General features: G+C 51.2%; 1 protein-coding gene across 9 annotated transcripts in view; it reads left to right on the top strand.

The window, feature by feature from the left end:
- Positions 1-17,875, top strand: part of LOC141215253 (gastrula zinc finger protein XlCGF66.1-like) — a 196,878-nt gene that overhangs the window by 40,102 nt on the left and 138,901 nt on the right. For 5 of the 9 annotated variants that reach the window (XM_073665576.1, XM_073665575.1, XM_073665567.1 and 2 more), the window contains exon 1: positions 5,918-6,290. The exons of 2 other annotated variants lie outside the window; for them this stretch is intronic. In XM_073665576.1, the coding sequence (XP_073521677.1) occupies positions 6,216-6,290 (75 nt within the window). In that variant the 5' untranslated portion in view covers positions 5,918-6,215. Of the gene's footprint in view, positions 1-5,917; positions 6,291-17,875 lie in introns of those variants that run through there. 2 more of the 9 variants (XM_073665572.1, XM_073665569.1) reach the window with 2 other exon arrangements.

Below are 17,875 nucleotides of genomic sequence, written 5' to 3'. Positions count from 1 at the left end.
CAGCTACCAGAGACTTCCGCCTGCTTGCCGTGTCCATCCGTCATACCGGTCAGTCCCAGCCACCTGACCCGTGGGAGCCACCTCCTCTCTTACAAGGTTGTCCCCAGAGTAGCACCTGGTCCCTCTGCCCGGATCCTCCCTGGTCATGGAGTCGTTAGCCGCCGTCTGACCAGGGTCGGTTCGGGTTGATACTTAGTCACGCCCCTCTGGGTCCCTCCTTGCACCTCGGCACAGAGGTTCCACCCACCGGACCCGTAACAGTTTGCTCGGGCCATTGAACCCGGTGGCACCCAAGCTCCCTCGCTCTCTGACCTATACCATGAAGTCTCCCATCAGAGATCCCAGCAGGAGTCCATTCTGAACCACCTGCGGAATGTCAACTCCCGCCTGGACACACTGACTGCTCCACCAGCAACCACCGCTAGTCGCACGACTTGCACTCCGGCAGCGCCGCTGCCCACCAATCCTGTGGCATCTTGCCACGGACCCCGGCTTTCTGCACCTCTTCGTTTCGGAGGCGACCCCGCTCAAGCTCGGGGCTTCATAAACCAGTGCACCCTGCACTTTGAACTCTTGGCGAATCAGTTTTTCTCCGACCGGGCCAAAGTGGCATTCATCATGTCCCATCTCACTGGGGAGGCACTGGCATGGCTTAACCCCCTGTGGGAGAGAGAGGACCCCCTGGTATCCGACCTGTCGTCTTTCCTCACTGCTTTCCGGAGAGTGTTCGATGAACCAGGACGTAAGACCTCATCTGCCTCCTCTCTGCTATGTCTTCGCCAAGGGAGTCTCACCGTGGGCCAATATGCCATACGGTTCCGCACCCTCGCTTCTGAGCTTGCCTGGGATAACGAGACCCTGGTGTCCGTCTTCTGGGAGGGCCTTTCCAGTCAGATTAAAGATGAGCTCGCCGGTCTGGACATTCCTACCACCCTGGATGACCTGGTGTCGCTGGCTATCCGGATTGACATCCGGTTTCAAGAACGCACCAAAGAGACCACCCGTGAGAGGTTTCCCCGCCTTGCTCCTACTTTCCAGAGACCTGTCTCCTCTTCTGTCACTCCCCGGGCGCACTCACCCGAGCCCATGCAGATCGACCAGACCAAGATGGTCAAATCTCGCCAAGAGTCACGCCGAGCCGAGGGGAGCTGTTTCTATTGTGGCAGTAAGGAGCACCTGATCCGTTCCTGCCCGGAGAGGCCGGGAAACTCCAGTGTCTAGGACCGCTCGGAGAGGTCGCCCTAGACAAAAGTAAGTCCTCTCCAACCCTGACTTTGTCTGTCTCTATCTCCTGGGGAGAGAACCTTCACTTTGAACTCGCCCACCTGGATTCTGGATCTGCTGGAAACCTCATCTCCCAGTCCCTGGTTGAGAAATACCGTATTCCCACCAAGTCTCTGGCTGAACCATTGTCAGTCGCCTCCGTGGATTGAAGACTCCTTCCGGTGACCATCCTGCTTGTCACCGAACCCATAACCCTGCAGGTGGGAATGCTGCACTCTGAGGTAATCTCCTTCCATGTGCTGCCCAGACTCTCTCACTCCCTATTGCTAGGCCTACATTGGCTCCAGACACATGAACCCGTGTTGAACTGGCATTCCAGTGAAGTACTCCCGTGGGGGCCGGCCTGCTATAAGACCTGCCTGGTTCCGGTTCGTCCACCACCTACCCCAGCTAATTTACCCGGTCTTCCGGCTCTTTACAGGCCCTATGCTGACGTCTTCGGTAAAAAGGAAGCAGAGACATTGCCACCTCATAGGCCATATGATTGCCCGATTGACCTGGTACCTGGCGCCACTCCACCACGTGGGCGTATTTATCCGTTGTCTGCGGCTGAAACCCGGGCCATGTCTGAGTACATAGAGGAGAATCTGGCTAGGGGATTCATCCGGAAGTTTACTTCCCCGGCTGGAGCCGGATTCTTCTTTGTCAAAAAAAAGGATGGCTCGCTACGCCCCTGTATTGACTATAGAGGACTCAATCAGATCACGGTTAAAAATAAATACCCCCTTCCGCTCATCTCCGAGTTATTTGATTGCCTTAAAGACGCCAGGATCTTTTCCAAGCTGGATCTACGTGGAGCGTATAACCTGGTCCGTATCCGTCAAGGAGACGAGTGGAAAATGGCATTTAATACCCGGGACGGACACTATGAGTACCGTGTGATGCCCTTCGGCCTCTGCAATGCTCCCGCCGTCTTCCAAGAACTGGTCAACGACATCTTCCGTGACCTTCTTTACTCCTGCGTGGTGGTATACCTGGACGACATCTTGGTCTTCTCTCCGGATCTTCCCACACACCGGAGGGATGTTCGTCAGGTCCTGCTTAGGCTCAGGCAGAACCACCTCTATGCTAAATACGAGAAGTGCCTTTTTGAGCAGACCTCTCTTCCATTCCTGGGCTATGTTATCTCCCAGACAGGCTTGCGAATGGATCCCGAGAAGCTCTCTGCTGTCCTAAAGTGGCCCCGTCCGGAGGGGTTGAAGGCGATACAGAGATTCCTGGGCTTCGCTAATTACTATCGTCTCTTCATTCCACACTTCTCGTCTTGGACTGCTCCCATATCTGCGCTCACCCGTAAGGGGGCTAATCCCAAGGTATGGCCACCCGAAGCTGAGGAGGCCTTCCTTTCCCTGAAGCAAGCCTTCTCCTCTGCCCCTGTGCTGCACCGTCCGGACTGCAACAAACAGTTCTACCTGGAGGTTGATGCTTCCTCCTCTGGAGCCGGAGCAGTGCTCACCCAAAAGTCTTCATCCGGGAGAATGGTAACCTGTGGCTTTTTCTCCAAAATCTTCTCCTCCTCTGAGCACAATTACTCCATAGGAGACCGAGAACTGCTGGCCGTCAAATTGGCACTGGAGGAGTGGGGCTATCTGCTTGAAGGGGCTCTATACCCAGTGATCATCTACACGGATCACAAAAATCTGGCATATCTCCAAAATGCCCAGAGACTTAATCCACGTCAGGCCCGGTGGTCTTTGTTTTTTGCCCGCTTCGATGTCATCCTTCATTTCCGCCCGGCGGACAAGAATGTCAAAGCTGATGCCTTGTCTCGATCCTTCCTGTCTTTCGACCAAGAGGAGGAGCCTATGCACATTATCGACCCCTCCAAGGTGATGAATGTGGCCCCCTTGGATTTGACTCGTCTTCCACCCGGCAAGATGTTCGTGGCGGTTCCTGACCGTGAGAAGGTTCTTCGCTGGGGTCATTCTTCTAAACTAGCTGGCCATGCCGGCCAAAAGAAGACCTTTCTGCTCATTTCCCGGCATTACTGGTGGTCTACCCTGCGTAAGGATGTGGTAGACTTCGTCTCTGCCTGTTCATCTTGTGGCCGCAACACAGTTCCCAGACACTTACCAGCCGGTCATGTCCTGCGGCTTCCCATACCTGTTGCCCCGTGGCAACACATCGCTATGGACTTCATTACCGATCTCCCTGTTTCTGCCGGGTGTACTGTCATTTGGGTGGTCGCGGACCGCTTTTCTAAAATGGCCCACTTCATTCCCCTGCCTGGTCTCCCATCTGCACCTGAGCTGGCTAAGGACTTTTGTCCGCCATATCTTCCGTCTCCATGCCTACCCCTCCACATCGTGTCGGATCGAGGGGTTCAGTTCACCTCACGCTTCTGGAGAGCCACATGTAAACTGCTGGACGTCACCCTGGATTTCTCCTCCGCTTACCACCCTCAGTCCAATGGTCAAGTGGAGCGGATCAATCAGATCCTTACCAGCTACCTCCGGCACTTTGTTAATGTCCACCATTCTGATTGGGTGGAACTCCTTCCTTGGGCCGAATTCTCTTATAATAACCACGAGAGCGAATCCTCTTCCAAGTCCCAGTTCTTTATTGTCTATGGCCAGCACCCCCGGATTCCATTTCCAGTCTCCGCTTCTGTGGACAACCCTGCCGCGGAGTCTCTTGTCAGCGAGTTTTCTACCATTTGGGAGAGTACTAGGTCCGCACTTCTTCAGTCCTCCGAGCGGATGAAGAGACATGCTGATTAGAGACGTCTGGATCCGCCTCAATTCCGTCCGAGAGACAAGGTTTGGCTCTCCTCCAAACATGTGCGGCTCAAGATACCCTCCTACAAGTTAGGTCCTCGCTTCATCGGCCCTTTCAAAATCCTCAGGCAAATTAATCCAGTGGCCTACAAATTAAACTCCTGGCCACCTTACGGATTCCCAACTCCTTCCACGTATCTCTCCTCAAACCCATTGTCTTTAACTCTTTTTCCAACAATCCAGGTACTCCCCCTGCTCTGGTTTCCGCTGAAGACGTCTTTGAGGTAGAGAGTATTCTGGCCACCAAGAGGGTAAGAGGAAAGACCTTTTTTCTGGTAGATTGGAAGGGGTTTGGTCCTGAGGAGAGAACTTGGGAACCCAGGGAGAACATCAACGCCCCGCTTCTCCTTGAAAAATTTCTTTCTGGCCAAAAAAAGAGGGGGCCTAAAGGGGGGGTACTGTAGCATCGGCGTCTCTGCCCCTTGCTAGGCAGAGACGCCGTCCCTCTCACCTCCCTGCTCCTGGCACGGCGTCCTCCAGCGCTTCTCTCCCCGCTGCTGCCGGCGTGCGCTCCTTCCTGGGCAGAGTGCTTAGGGGGCGCGCGCGCGATCCCCCTCTCTTAAATGGACCGTGCACGCCGTCCTAAGGAGTCCCCGTCCAATTGCCGGAGGACCTCCCATATATAAGGCACCTCCTCCAAAATGGAGGTACCCTAGCAAAGTTGTTGCACTGTGTCTGATCTCTGCTTCAGCCCTCAGGTCCCACTGCTAGCCTGACTCCTCGTCCTGCCTGCCAGCCTGTTATCTGCCCGTTACCTGCCGAGCCTGCCAGCCTGCTCACCTGGAGCGCTCACCTGTTACCCGCCTGTTACCTGGTGTGCCCGTCAGACCGCTCACCTGGGAGCATCTGCCTGTTACCTGCTGTGTCCGTCAGTCCGCTCACCTGGGGGCGCCCACCAGTTACCTGCCAGTAACCTGCCTCGTCTGTCTGCCCGCTCACCTGGGAGCACCAGCCTGTTACCTGCTGTGTCCGTCAGCCCGCTCACCTGGGAGCGCCCACCAGTTACCTGCCAGTAACCTGCCTCGTCTGTCTGCCCACTCACCTGGGAGCACCCGCCTGTTACCTGCTGTGTCCGTCAACTCGCTCACCTGGGAGCGCCCACCAGTTACCTGCCAGTAACCTGCCTTGTCTTTCTGCCCGCTCACCTGGGGGCACCCGCCTGTTTCCTGCCAGCCTGCCTGGAGACCCTGCTGTCACTTGCTGTGACCACCTTCCTGGTAAACCTAAAGACTGCTACTTGCCCTGCTCTCACGAACTGTGACCACCTGTCAGCTACCAGAGACTTCCGCCTGCTTGCCGTGTCCATCCGTCATACCGGTCAGTCCCAGCCACCTGACCCGTGGGAGCCACCTGCTCTCTTACAAGGTCGTCCCCAGAGTAGCACCTGGTCCCTCTGCCCGGATCCTCCCTGGTCACGGAGTCGTTAGCCGCCATCTGACCAGGGTCGGTTCGGGTTGATACTTAGTCACGCCCCTCTGGGTCCCTCCTTCACCTGGGCACAGAGGTTCCACCCACCGGACCCGTAACAGTATGAAGTGGATAGCACAATCATATGCCGCCATATAGTAGACGTCCGGTAACTGGTGATAATCTCCTAATGTGTCGTCTATTTGTCTCCAAGCAGGAAAATCCCACGTTACATTCCTCACATAAAACTGTAGAAAAGGCGGCGCGGGGTAATTGTGCCAATAGTGAGGGGCAAATAATGCCGGAAATGTCACTGACTGCGGAGACGTCTCCATGTAGCGTCTTCACTCCGGATATCACTGTACAGGAGCCGCACAGTTCACACTGTGCATCCACTGAGGCCCCTGATCATGTGACCCCTGACTCCTCCCCTCCTGTGACCTCATCACAGGTCCTGTGCACAGAACAGCCATATATGTGGTGGCGGCTCTGCAGGTGGAGGTATGTGGAGATCCCCCATTACTGGGCACAGGGGGCATTAACCCCTTCAGCACGGAGACTCTTTTGGGGTCTCTGTGTGGTGTGAACAGTGAGGTAACAGCTGTGGGCAGAATGCGGCTTAGCTGGTTCCCGTCCACATTAGATCCATTCAGACGACTGCAGGATGAAGGACAGAAGCCCAGAGAAGTCCTCACACAACGCCATTATTCCTCTCCTAGTTCCAGCACAGTAATGTAGATACTAGTGATGACATTCGGGGGATTTGCAGGAATATGTGGCAGATACTTGCTGGATCTTCTGCTTTCTGGACCGGCTCCACTTGTAAGTCTTATTAACCATTTCATCCCAGAGTCTGTTTCACCTTCTTTACGGGTCACTTTTTTCAATTCTGACCAGTGTGTGAAGAATTAAAGCAAAGGGAAAAAATTAAAATGTTACTTTACCCCCAAAATTAGCATTTTCAAAAGGGTAACAGGAGAAAGTGCATCATACAATTTGTTGTGCAATTTTTCCTGAGTAAGCCGATATCCCATATGTGGTAGGGAAACTACTGTTTGGGTGTACGGCAGGGCTCGGAAGGGAAGGAGTCCACTTGACTTTTTGTATGCAAAAATGGCTGGAATCGAGAGCATACCCCATGTCGGGTTTCCAGAGCCCCTGATGTGCCTAATTAGTGGCAACCCCCCACAAGGGACCCCATTTTTGAAGCTAGACCGCTCAAGGAATTTATCTAGATTTGAGGTGAGCACCTGGAACACACAGGTGCTTCACATAATGTTATAATAAGCCGAAGAAGAACAACTCCCATACAACAAACTATAGTTAAATATATGTTATTGAACATATATTAAAAAGACAACAATTAAAAACAAAACCAGAATTAAAAAAGGGAAATCTACTGCAAATGAACAAGTAACAGGTAAAAAAGTTTTAAAAATATTTAAAATAAATATATAGATCCATATGGACAAATATCTAATAAATACTAACTATATGATTACTTCATACATATAAATAAAAAGAGCATAGTGCATGTATGAGAACCAAATAGGAGTACCACATATCTGTTAGTAGTGTCAATTAATTTTTTAATGTCTCCCCCTAGTGGGACCATATGGAATCTTATGAAAACTCCAGAAATAAAGATATTTGGTCTCATTCAAAATCCACTATGGCTAGTTGCTAAGGTTATGCTATACAAATACAAAATTATTATTACCTGGAGCACCTACCTGAAACTGCCGTGCCCACCAGCCTACCTACCTGGAGCACCAGCCTGTAAGCTGCCGTGCCCGCCAGTCTACCTACCTGGAGCACCTGCCTTTTACCTATCATGCCCGCCTGCTTGCCTACCCGGAGCACCCGCCTGGCTATCTGCCGAACCAGCCTGCTTATCCACCCGGACCATCTGTCAGCCTTCCTGCTGTGCTCTTCCGCTGTATCGGTCAGTTCCTGCCATCTGACCCGTGGGAGTCACCTGCTCTCACACAAGGTCGGTCCCAGAGTGGCAACTGGTCCACCTGCCCAGTCCCTCCCTGGTTCACAGAGTCGACTAAGCCGCCGTGTGACCTTGGTCAGGCCGAGTAGGCACTTAGTCACGCCCCTCTGGTCCCTCCTTGCACCGAAGCACTGAGGTTCCACCACCCGGACCCGTAACAGTTTGCACAGGCCATGGAACCCGGTGACCCCCAGGCTTCTTCACTCTCTGACCTGTACCAGGAGGTCTCACGTCAGAAATCCCAACAGGAGACTACCCTGTCCTATCTGCGGACTGTCAACTCCCGTCTGGACACGCTGTCCACCTCGTCTGTGTCCGTCTCTAGCCGAGCGGCACCTGCTCCGGCAACACCTCAACCTACTGGCACTATGGCACCCGGCTCTGGACCTTGGCTCTCTGCGCCTCCACGTTTTGGTAGTGACCCCGTCTTATGTCGGGGCTTCTTAAATCAGTGCACGCTGCACTTTGAACTCCTGGCACATCAGTTCCCCTCCGACCGGGCCAAGGTGGCGTTCATCATGTCTTACCTCACCGGGGAGGCGTTGGCATGGCTAAACCCTCTGTGGGAAAGAGGTGATCCCCTGGTGTCTGATCTTCTGGCTTTCGGAATGTCTTCGATAAGCCCGGACAAAAATCTTCTACTGCCTCCTCACTTCTCCGTCTCCGCCAAGGGAGTCTCGCCGTGGGCCAGTATGCCATACATTTCCGAACCCTCGCATCTGAGCTTGCCTGGAACAACGAGGCCCTGGTGTCCACCTTTTGGGAGGGCCTTTCCGGACGGATCAAGGATGAGCTAGCCGGTCGTGACATCCCTTCCACCCTGGACGACCTGGTGTCATTAGTTACCCGGATTGACATCCGTTTTCTGGAACGTGCTAAGGAGACTACCCGGGAGAGAAGATTTCCTCTTCTCGCTCCTGTATTCCAAAAGCCAGCCTCGCAACCAGCAATTCCCCGGGCATGTTCACCTGAGCCCATGCAAATTGACTAAACCAAGATGGTCAAGTCTTGCCAGGAGACGCGCCGAGCCAAGGGGAGTTGCTTCTACAGTGGCAGTAAAGAGCATCTGATCCATTCCTGCCCGGTGAGGCCGGGAAACTCCAGTGTCTAGGACCGCTCAGAGAGGTCGTCCTAGGCAAGAAAAAATGCTCTCCGTCCTTGACTCTGTGTGTTTCTATTTCCAGTGGTGAGACCCGCTTCTTTGAGATTGCCCATCTGGATTCTGGAGCCGCTGGGAATCTCATTCAACAGGCGGTTGTGGAGCAGTATCAGATTTCTACTGTACGTCTGGCTGAACCATTGGCGGTTGCCTCCGTGGATGGGAGGCTTCTTCCGAAGACCATCTTGCTCGTCACAGAGCCTGTAACCCTTCAGGTGGGAATGCTGCACTCAGAGAAGATCTCCTTTCATGTGCTGTCCGGTCTCTCTCATCCCCTCATGCTTGGTCTACCCTGGTTACAAAGACATGAGCCCGTCCTGAATTGGAGATCTGGTGAAGTGCTCCGTTGGGGTCAGGAATGCCATGAGTCCTGTCTGGTTCCGGTTCGTCCAGCTCGACCCCCGTCTACTCCAGCTAATCTACCTGGTCTGCCGGCACCCTACTGGTCCTATGCGGATGTCTTTGACAAAAAGGAAGCCGAGACCCTACCACCTCATAGGCCGTATGATTGCCCCATTGAACTGGTTCCTGGTGCTTCTCCTCCCCGAGGGCGTATCTACCCCTTGTCGCCGGCTGAGACCCGGGCCATGTCTGAGTACATAGAGGAGAATCTTGCTAGGGGATTTATCCAGAAATCCACCTCTCCGGCTGGAGCAGGATTCTTCTTCATCAAGAAGAAAGGCGGCTCCCTACGTCCCTGTATCGAGGGGTCTTAACCAAATTACCATCAAAAATAAGTACCCCCTGCCTCTCATCTCAGAGCTGTAAGACCGCCTTAAAGGCTCGAAGATCTTCACCAAGCTCAATCTTCATGGGGCGTACAATTTGGTCCGGATCCAGGGAGACAAGTGGAAGATGGCATTCAACACTCGGGACAGTCACTACGAATACCACGTGATGCCCTTTGGTCTCTGTAATGCTCCAGCCGTCTTCCAGGAGCTGGTTAACGACATCTTCCGTGATATTCTGTTTTCTTGTGTGGTGGTGTTCCTGGACGATATCTTGGTATTCTCTCCGGATCTGCCCTTACACCGGAGGGATGTTCGTCAGGTTCTGATTAGGCTCCGGCAGAATCGCCTATACGCTAAATTCGAGAAATGCCTCTTTGAGCAGACCTCTCTACCGTTCCTGGGTTATATTATCTCCGAGACTGGTCTGCGGATGGATCCCGAGAAGGTCTCTGCCGTCTTAAAGTGGCCCCGACCGGATGGGTTGAAGGCGATTCAGCGATTCCTGGGCTTCGCAAATTATTACCGCCTCTTCATTCCTCATTTCTCCTCCTGGACTGCTCCCTTCTCCGCGCTCATCCATAAGGAGCAAATCCTAGGGAATGGGGGCGTAAAGGGGCGGTACTGTAGCATCGGCGTCTCTGCCTCCTGCCAGGAAGAGACGCCGTTCCCCTCACCGCCGCGGTCCAGGTCCAGCGTCCTCCCGCCCCCCTGCTGCTGTGGCGTGCAGCTTCCCGGGCACTGTGCTTAGGGGCCGCGCGCACCATCCTATAGAGTTCCCGGCCAATGGCCGGAGGACTTCCCCTATATAAGGCACCTCCTCCAAAATGGAGGTGCCTGTGCAAGGTTGTTGTTCAGTGTGCTTCACTTGCTCCAGCCCTCAGGTCCCGCTGCCTGTTAGTCCTGCATGCCTGTCTGTCAGTCCAGCCTGCCAGCCATGTCTAACAGTTCTGTCCACCAGCCAGCCTACCTGGAGCACCTGCCTGTAACCTGCCGTGCCCACCAGCCAACCTACCGGGAGCACCCGTCTGGCTCTCTGCCGAACCAGCCAGCTTATCCACCCGGACCACCCGTCAGCCTTGCTGCCGTACTGATAGCTATATATTTTTTTCTTCTCTGCTGATGTAGCTGTATTACAGCTTGTTTTTTGTGTGACAAGATGGTGTCTTTTGTGATACCATTTTAATTTACATTCAACTTTTTGATGGTGTTTTATTTCACTTTTTTGGCGGTGTAATGCAGCAGCTTGCTAGCATTACTGTAAAAGGTCCAGGATGTGTTTTACCTGACCATGTACCTTCCCCTTTAACTGACTGGTCACATGACTGTGACATCACACAGGTCCTGTATGCACAGTAAAGCTCTGTACACATGACTGGGACAGCACACAGGACCTATACACACAGCTGACTGATCACATGACTGACATCAGCAAGGTCCTGTCAGTATGTGTGTGTCTGTGCACAGGATATATAAACCCTGGTGATTTGAGACAGGTGTGTTCAGTGTGAGGCGTGAGGCCTGTGCTCCGTGTGTGTGGGACACCATTTGTGAGAGGCCTAGTGAGGCCGAGAGTGAAGCCTGGCAGCCTGAAAGGCCGAGCCTGGATCCTGTGCATGGATGCCAGTGGCCTTTGAGGGAGAGCCGGCTTGTTGAGGAACCCTGAAAGGTGCAGGCTGGATGTCAAGTGTGGAAGACATACCAGTAGCCTACGAGGGGACGATGGCTAGAGACCCCTACCTGGGAATCCACAAAGCCACAGTGGTGGCAAGCGTAATGGACTGCAGCAGCTAAACCCGGCAAAGGTAATACCCTGTGCTATATGGACATTGTGATATGAACATTGCTATTTTTACCTTGCCGTAAGCTGTAACCTGGAGCAAGTGGGCCTGTGTGCCACTTGGCTCATGAACATTGTGTTAATGTGTGTCGGCATGCCACAGAGTTGGACCCGGCGAACTGTGGCTTATGAAGTAATAAACTGCAGCATTGTGAGAAAATACGTAAAGACATTGCACGTGTGCATTGATTAACGCAGCGAAGCGAGTAACCCCAGTATGATTACTAGCGCTGCCTTACATATGGTTCGAGAGTGCGGGCAACGGCAGCCCGGTTGCTAGCGGCAACGACAACCCGGTTGCTAGCGTCAACGGCACAGGACGACGAGTGTGGATAAAGCATCTTGCGGCAACTCGGCGGGGTTGCGAAGATTGACGTCGCACTCAAACCTGGTTTGCTGTGGCTCGGCGGGGCTCACAAAGTTTAAAGCATCTTGTGGCAACTCGGCAGGCTTGCGAAGATTATCGTCGCACTCAAACCTGGTTTGCGGTGAAGTTCTAGTGTAAACAGCGTACCGCGATGGCTGTGAACGGAGCAGCAAATGGGTCTGACGAGTCGGACCGCATATATGAGAAACGTCTACTGGACATGAAACTGGACATGGTGCGGGAGCTGTGGGCACCATGTGGAATGGCGGCAGTGGACCATTCTATGGACTCTCCGGGGGCGCCAGTGTTGTCCCAGAGTGCCCAGGGAGGTGGTAAGAGATGTTGTGAACTGAGTCCTAAGACTACTGCTGATTTTTTGTGTAAAAGTTACCCTGCCGGTGTGGTTGTTAAAAAGGGGGCGGAGTCTAAAAAGGGGCGGATTTTCACAAGAGTGTGGAGTGTAGAAAACTGAAAATTGTTACTGGTTGTGGGTTGGTACCTCCTAAAAAAGACAATGTGACCGTTGATAACGGGGTAACTCCAGTAGAAGGGGGTGACGTCAAAGTGGGAGGTGACCTGTTAGTCCACAACACTATGGGGAGTGACACAGACCCCGTAGCTGATTGTGACACTATGAAAGTAAAAAGTAAGTCCAGTCAGGAGGGGCTAGACGAGGGGAGAGAGTCCCCCTCTCGTCGTCGACGGCGCAAGGGCCACAAAAAGGTTGCTCCGATAGTACTCCCTGAAAATGAAAATAAAGAGAATGTAGTACTGTGTGCCTATGCTTCAAGTGAGGATCCTCCTTTAGAGGTAGAAGAGGAGATGACGTTGCCAGTAGCAACCTCCGGTACGGTACTGAGACTGACGGGTCAGGATCCGACAGCCCTGAAAGGGGAGGCGGCCAGTCATGACCAAGAGCTGGAGCCTATCAGGCCGCAGTGTCAGATTGACGTGTAGCAGTTATGTGGAAACCTGGGGAACGTGTCCTCAGACCAGCTGAACCTGGAGTCTGAGCAGCAGAAAATATACCAGGTTATGAGGAACTGGCAGCGAGACATGGAGGGAAGCAACGCGGAAATTAACCATTGGAAGGAAATGTTCTACGGAATTAAGGAGGACCGCCGCAAAATCAAGGAGGAGGTTTTTCAATTACAGATTGACAAAGCGGTGTGTGAAGATGAGTTATGCGAGGTGAAAGATCGCTTCTCCCTGGTACAGTTAGAGCTGTCTGCCCTCAAAGAGGCACTGCAGCATGAAGTTGCTGGGCGTGAACAAAACCTAGAACGATTGCGTGAACAGTTCAACCAGGAGCTGTGTGACTCCAAGAAGGAGTGTGATGAAAAGTTCGGTATGGAACTGCAACAACTTAAGAGAGATTATGAGGATCTCCTCAAGGTAAAAGAAAAACTAGAGGAGGATAAGGCGGGTGCAGAGCAAGTGCGCCAAGTGGGTGAGACCACTCTGCAAGAGACCCATGAGGAGAATGATTATCTCCGTGGAAAGACCCTAGGTCTGGAAGCTCAGGTGAAGGAGCTACAGATGTCCTGTGAAACTCTCCAGAGGGCGGAGACGTGCCTTAAAGAAACAGCAAGATGGAAGCTGAGCAGAAAAAGATGGAGGAGTCCATCGAAGAAGCCACAGACCAGGGCCAGGAGTTGGCCGCTGGTGAGGGGAGGTGTGAAGTAGATACCTCCTCGAGTGATGCGAGCTTGGATGATTCGGTGGAAGTAAGAGCCGAGATCAGGGAGCTCAAGGAATTGCTTCAGGCCCATTTGAGGCAAGAGAGGTCTGAGAGAACTCTACTGTTAAAAGAGCAGTTGAAGCAGGAAGAGCTTCAGAGACGGGCCGCTGAGAGGCGAGTGACGGAACTAGAGGAAGAGGTTTCCGGGCTCATAAGTCGCCTGACAAAGTATCACTCGGTGAGCGAGGCCTCCTTGGAGAAGGAAAAGGGCAAACACGTTGTACTCACTCCCTTGTACCATGAGAAGGTGGACCTGAGGAGAGCTAAGAGCAGAGTAACAGAAGATAAATATGAAGTGGAAGTGGTCAAGACGAAAATTCGTGAATTTGTAGCTGTGAGTCAGCTCAGGGTAAGCATACAGGGGGAAGAAGCTGAAAGTCAGTTGTCCCTGAACCCTGAGCTGGTTGATCGTCTGGAAACCACTGGTGAGACCGAAACGTCTTGGTACAAATGCCTCGTAGATATACCCGAGGATTTGAGAGAAGAATGCACCCGTGAGTCCGTGCATGAAGAGTTTAAGAAGGCTGTGGGAGCCTGTAAGGTGTACTTGACCTCCGAAGCTAAACAGCTGGTGGTTCTGTCCATGACCGAAGTCACAGTGAAGAGGGTGGCGATCCTAAGTGATATGCATTGGCAATGTATGCGCATGAAGCGGTTTCTCCGGTTGAAGACGGAACAAGCCGTTAGACAACTGGAACTGATGAGGAAAGCTCACAGTATGCGTGAAGAGGTCATCCGGGTGCCTCATGTTCTGGTGAGAAAGCTCATTGGGAGAAGCGGTCGAGCCATGCAGATGATGGTCAAGAAGTCTGGTGTGGTGAAAGTAAGCAGTCCCCGTGATCATCAGGACTGGATACCAGACGAAGACGGCATGGTGTCCTTCTCCGCTGTAGGAACAGAAGAAAGCCTAGAATATATACGCATGCTGATTGAGTACCGAGTGACCTACCTGCAGGAGGTAGAACAATTGAATCTCGCTAGACTGCGAGTAGATAGCATCATCTGAGCAGCAGAAGATGGAAGCCGTCTAGAAATAGTGAGACCCGACAGAGAAAGGGACCCCTAAATAACAGAACAGCTACAGCTGGAGTTAGGGACCTTTCAAGATGTCCTGAGAGTAGTGGGCGTGGGTTTAGAGGTAGTGAGACCTCCAGTAACTCAGGTTTGAGCAGCACATACAAACGACCCCATAGAGGACGGGACAGTACGGAGTCGAACCGGACCTTAAATACCAGGGCATGTGAGTCACACCGCTGTATGACTGACCGCTGGGAGCTGGGGAGGTCTGACAAGATTATGACTGACCGCTGGGAGCGGGGGAGACCTGGCAAGGTTACGACCCGGAAAGGTGACCTGACGAAGTCAGTGACAGTGACAAATGGTAGGTCCCTAAGGAATGGGCTAATGTCGTTGACTAAGGTTCCAGGGGCTGAGTAGCACAATTGTAAAGTACATGGTCTCTATGTGAGCTGGGGGTTATAATGTTATTGTGTATATTATGTGTTCAACCCCACAAGTTTGAACAGAGGGGGGGTGGATATGTAATGCAGCAGCTTGCTAGCATTACTGTAAAAGGTCCAGGATGTGTTTTACCTGACCATGTACCTTCCCCTTTAACTGACTGGTCACATGACTGTGACATCACACAGGTCCTGTATGCACAGTAAAGCTCTGTACACATGACTGGGACAGCACACAGGACCTATACACACAGCTGACTGATCACATGACTGACATCAGCAAGGTCCTGTCAGTATGTGTGTATCTGTGCACAGGATATATAAACCCTGGTGATTTGAGACAGGTGTGTTCGGTGTGAGGCCTGTGCTCCGTGTGTGTGGGACACCATTTGTGAGAGGCCTAGTGAGGCCGAGAGTGAAGCCTGGCAGCCTGAAAGGCCGAGCCCGGATCCTGTGCGTGGATGCCAGTGGCCTTTGAGGGAGAGCCGGCTTGTTGAGGAACCCTGAAAGGTGCAGGCTGGATGTCAAGTGTGGAAGACATACCAGTAGCCTATGAGGGGACGACGGCTAGAGACCCCTACCTGGGAAGCCACGAAGCCACAGTGGTGGCAAGCGTAAAGGACTGCAGCAGCTAAACCCGGCAAAGGTAATACCCTGTGCTATATGGACTTTGTGATATGAACATTGCTATTTTTACCTTGCCATAAGCTGTAACCTGGAGCAAGTGGGCCTGTGTGCCACTTGGCTCATGAACATTGTGTTAATGTGTGTCGGCGTGCCACGGAGTTGGACCCGGCGAACTGTGGCTTATGAAGTAATAAACTGCAGCATTGTGAGAAAATACATAAAGACATTGCACGTGTGCATTGATTGACGCAGCGAAGCGAGTAACCCCAGTATGATGACTAGCGCTGCCTTACAGCGGCTTCATGAAAAACCATAGTTTTTTTTGCCACCTTTTTTATTTTTTACACTGTTCACTGAAGGGGTTAACTAGTGTGACAGTGTTATAGATCAGATCATTCTGGGGGCGATGATAACAAATATGTGTACTTTATTTCTATATTTTTGTTTTCATATATTTTCTGGGTATAATGTTTTTTTTTTCATTTTTTATTATTCTGTGATTTTTAAAAAATAATAGATTTTTCTTTTATATATATATATATATATATATATATATATATATATATATATATATATATATATATATATATATATATATATATATATATATATTTTACTTATGTTCATTTTAATTAGTCCCTCTATGGGACTTTAACTTTCATTACACTGATCACACCATTGATAGCAACAGGAGACCCAGGACCGTGGGGCGTTCCAGAAAAGTCCAAATGAGTAGAAAGTACAACAGCCAACCATGTGGACTGCCAAACTGACAGCAGCCTGCAATACCTTGCATCATAAGATGGTACTGGCTGAAGCCGTAGAGTGGATTTTATAGAATATGACAAATGTATGAACAGAGGCCCAGGTAACATCCTTAGAGACCTGAGCAGCTGAGATGTAATGTCTGACTGCCCTTGTGGAATATGTAATTTCCCAAAGAGGTAGAGATTTATCCTTGGATTTTTTGGCTTCCACAATAGCCGACTTAATCCATTTGGTAAAGGTTGTCTTGGAGGCTGACAGGCCCTTGTGTAGACAATCAAGGATCAAGAGAAGAAAATCGGAATGCTGGATGGCTTCCATTAACAAAATATTAGCCTAGATGCCCTGGCCAAATCCAGACAGGTGCTCCTATGGATGAACTGTAAATGGACAACATGAGGGGAGGACAATGTCCTTTTTGATGTAGAAAGTCAAGACCATTTTGGAAGAAATGATGGTGCGAGTGACAAGACCACCTTATCTTGATGGAGAATGAGGAAGAGAACCCTACAGGAAAGGGCAGCAATCTCAGACACCCTGTGAATGGAGGTTTTGAGCACCAGAAATGCCATAAAATGCTATAAAACTAAAAGATAAAATAAGAGCGCTCCATAGTAAATTCCTGGTGATAAGAAGCAGGGAAGAGTAGATGGTATTGGCTCATCTGGTGGAGTTGTGAGAGTCCGGCAAAAGCTGACCGAATGGCTCATTAAAAGAATTGCGAGGCAATAAAAGAAAAAAAAGTTGTGGTTGGCGCAGTCACAATGAAGGCCAGGATGAGACCATATAGAAAAATAACAAACATTTATTAAAAGACAGCAACGCATTTCAACATTGAGTTGACTTCTTCCTCAGGTCATAATGTGATAAATGTTCTTTTCTTCTTCTACACCTTCTCATCTTGGTTTTCATCGTGACAGTGCCCACCACAATATTTTTTTCTTTCTCATTTGTTGCCTCGCGACAGATTCTATTAAAGTAATTTTGAGGAGAAGCTGACTAAGAATCTTTCCCTCTTTTGGAGAGCAGACAAAAAAAGGTCCCAAGGTCCTACCGGTTGAATGTAAGGAGGACACTGTGAACCACCCCCTGAAGGGTCTTAACATGATTGTGAAAAGCCTGTGTATACTGAAAGAGTATTGAAAGGGCAGAAACCTATCCCTTCAAGTGGGAAAAGTTTAGGGTGAGATAAAACCTTCATATGGTGATGGATTTAGAAGTGGAGGGCTTTGTGGCCTTGAAAAAAGTGTGTAAAGAAGTTTTAGGCTTGAACGAGGGCTGCCTGGAGTTGGAGGGTTGAGAGGACTTTGTCATCTCTGTAGGAATAGGAGTCACGAAAGGAGCAAAACATCTTGGAGCACCTGTATGGCATCGAGCATACAGGGAGCCCCGCTGAACGTATAACAGACATTTGTCTCAGTGCTAACAAACACATTAAGTAACCAGAGCCACAGGAGGCCACACACAGTATAATCTTTACACAGTACCGCCATCCCCCACACAAAGTATAATGTTCCCACATTACCGCCATCTCCTCTACACAGTATAATGTTCCCACAGTACCAGATTCCCCCACACACAGTATAATGTTCCCACAGTACCAGATTCCCCCCCACACAGTATAATTTTCCCACAGTACCGTCATCCCCCCCCCACACACAGTACAATCTTTTCACAGTGCCGCCATCCCCCCACACACAGTATAATGTTCCCACAGTACT

Source organism: Phyllobates terribilis, unplaced genomic scaffold, assembly GCF_046119375.1.
Source record: "Phyllobates terribilis strain yellow unplaced genomic scaffold, ASM4611937v1 Scaffold_235__1_contigs__length_3068650, whole genome shotgun sequence".
NCBI classification, from domain to species: domain Eukaryota; kingdom Metazoa; phylum Chordata; class Amphibia; order Anura; family Dendrobatidae; genus Phyllobates; species Phyllobates terribilis.
Note: the sequence above shows the minus strand (reverse complement) of the source record. Positions and strands in the feature narration are given on the sequence as shown.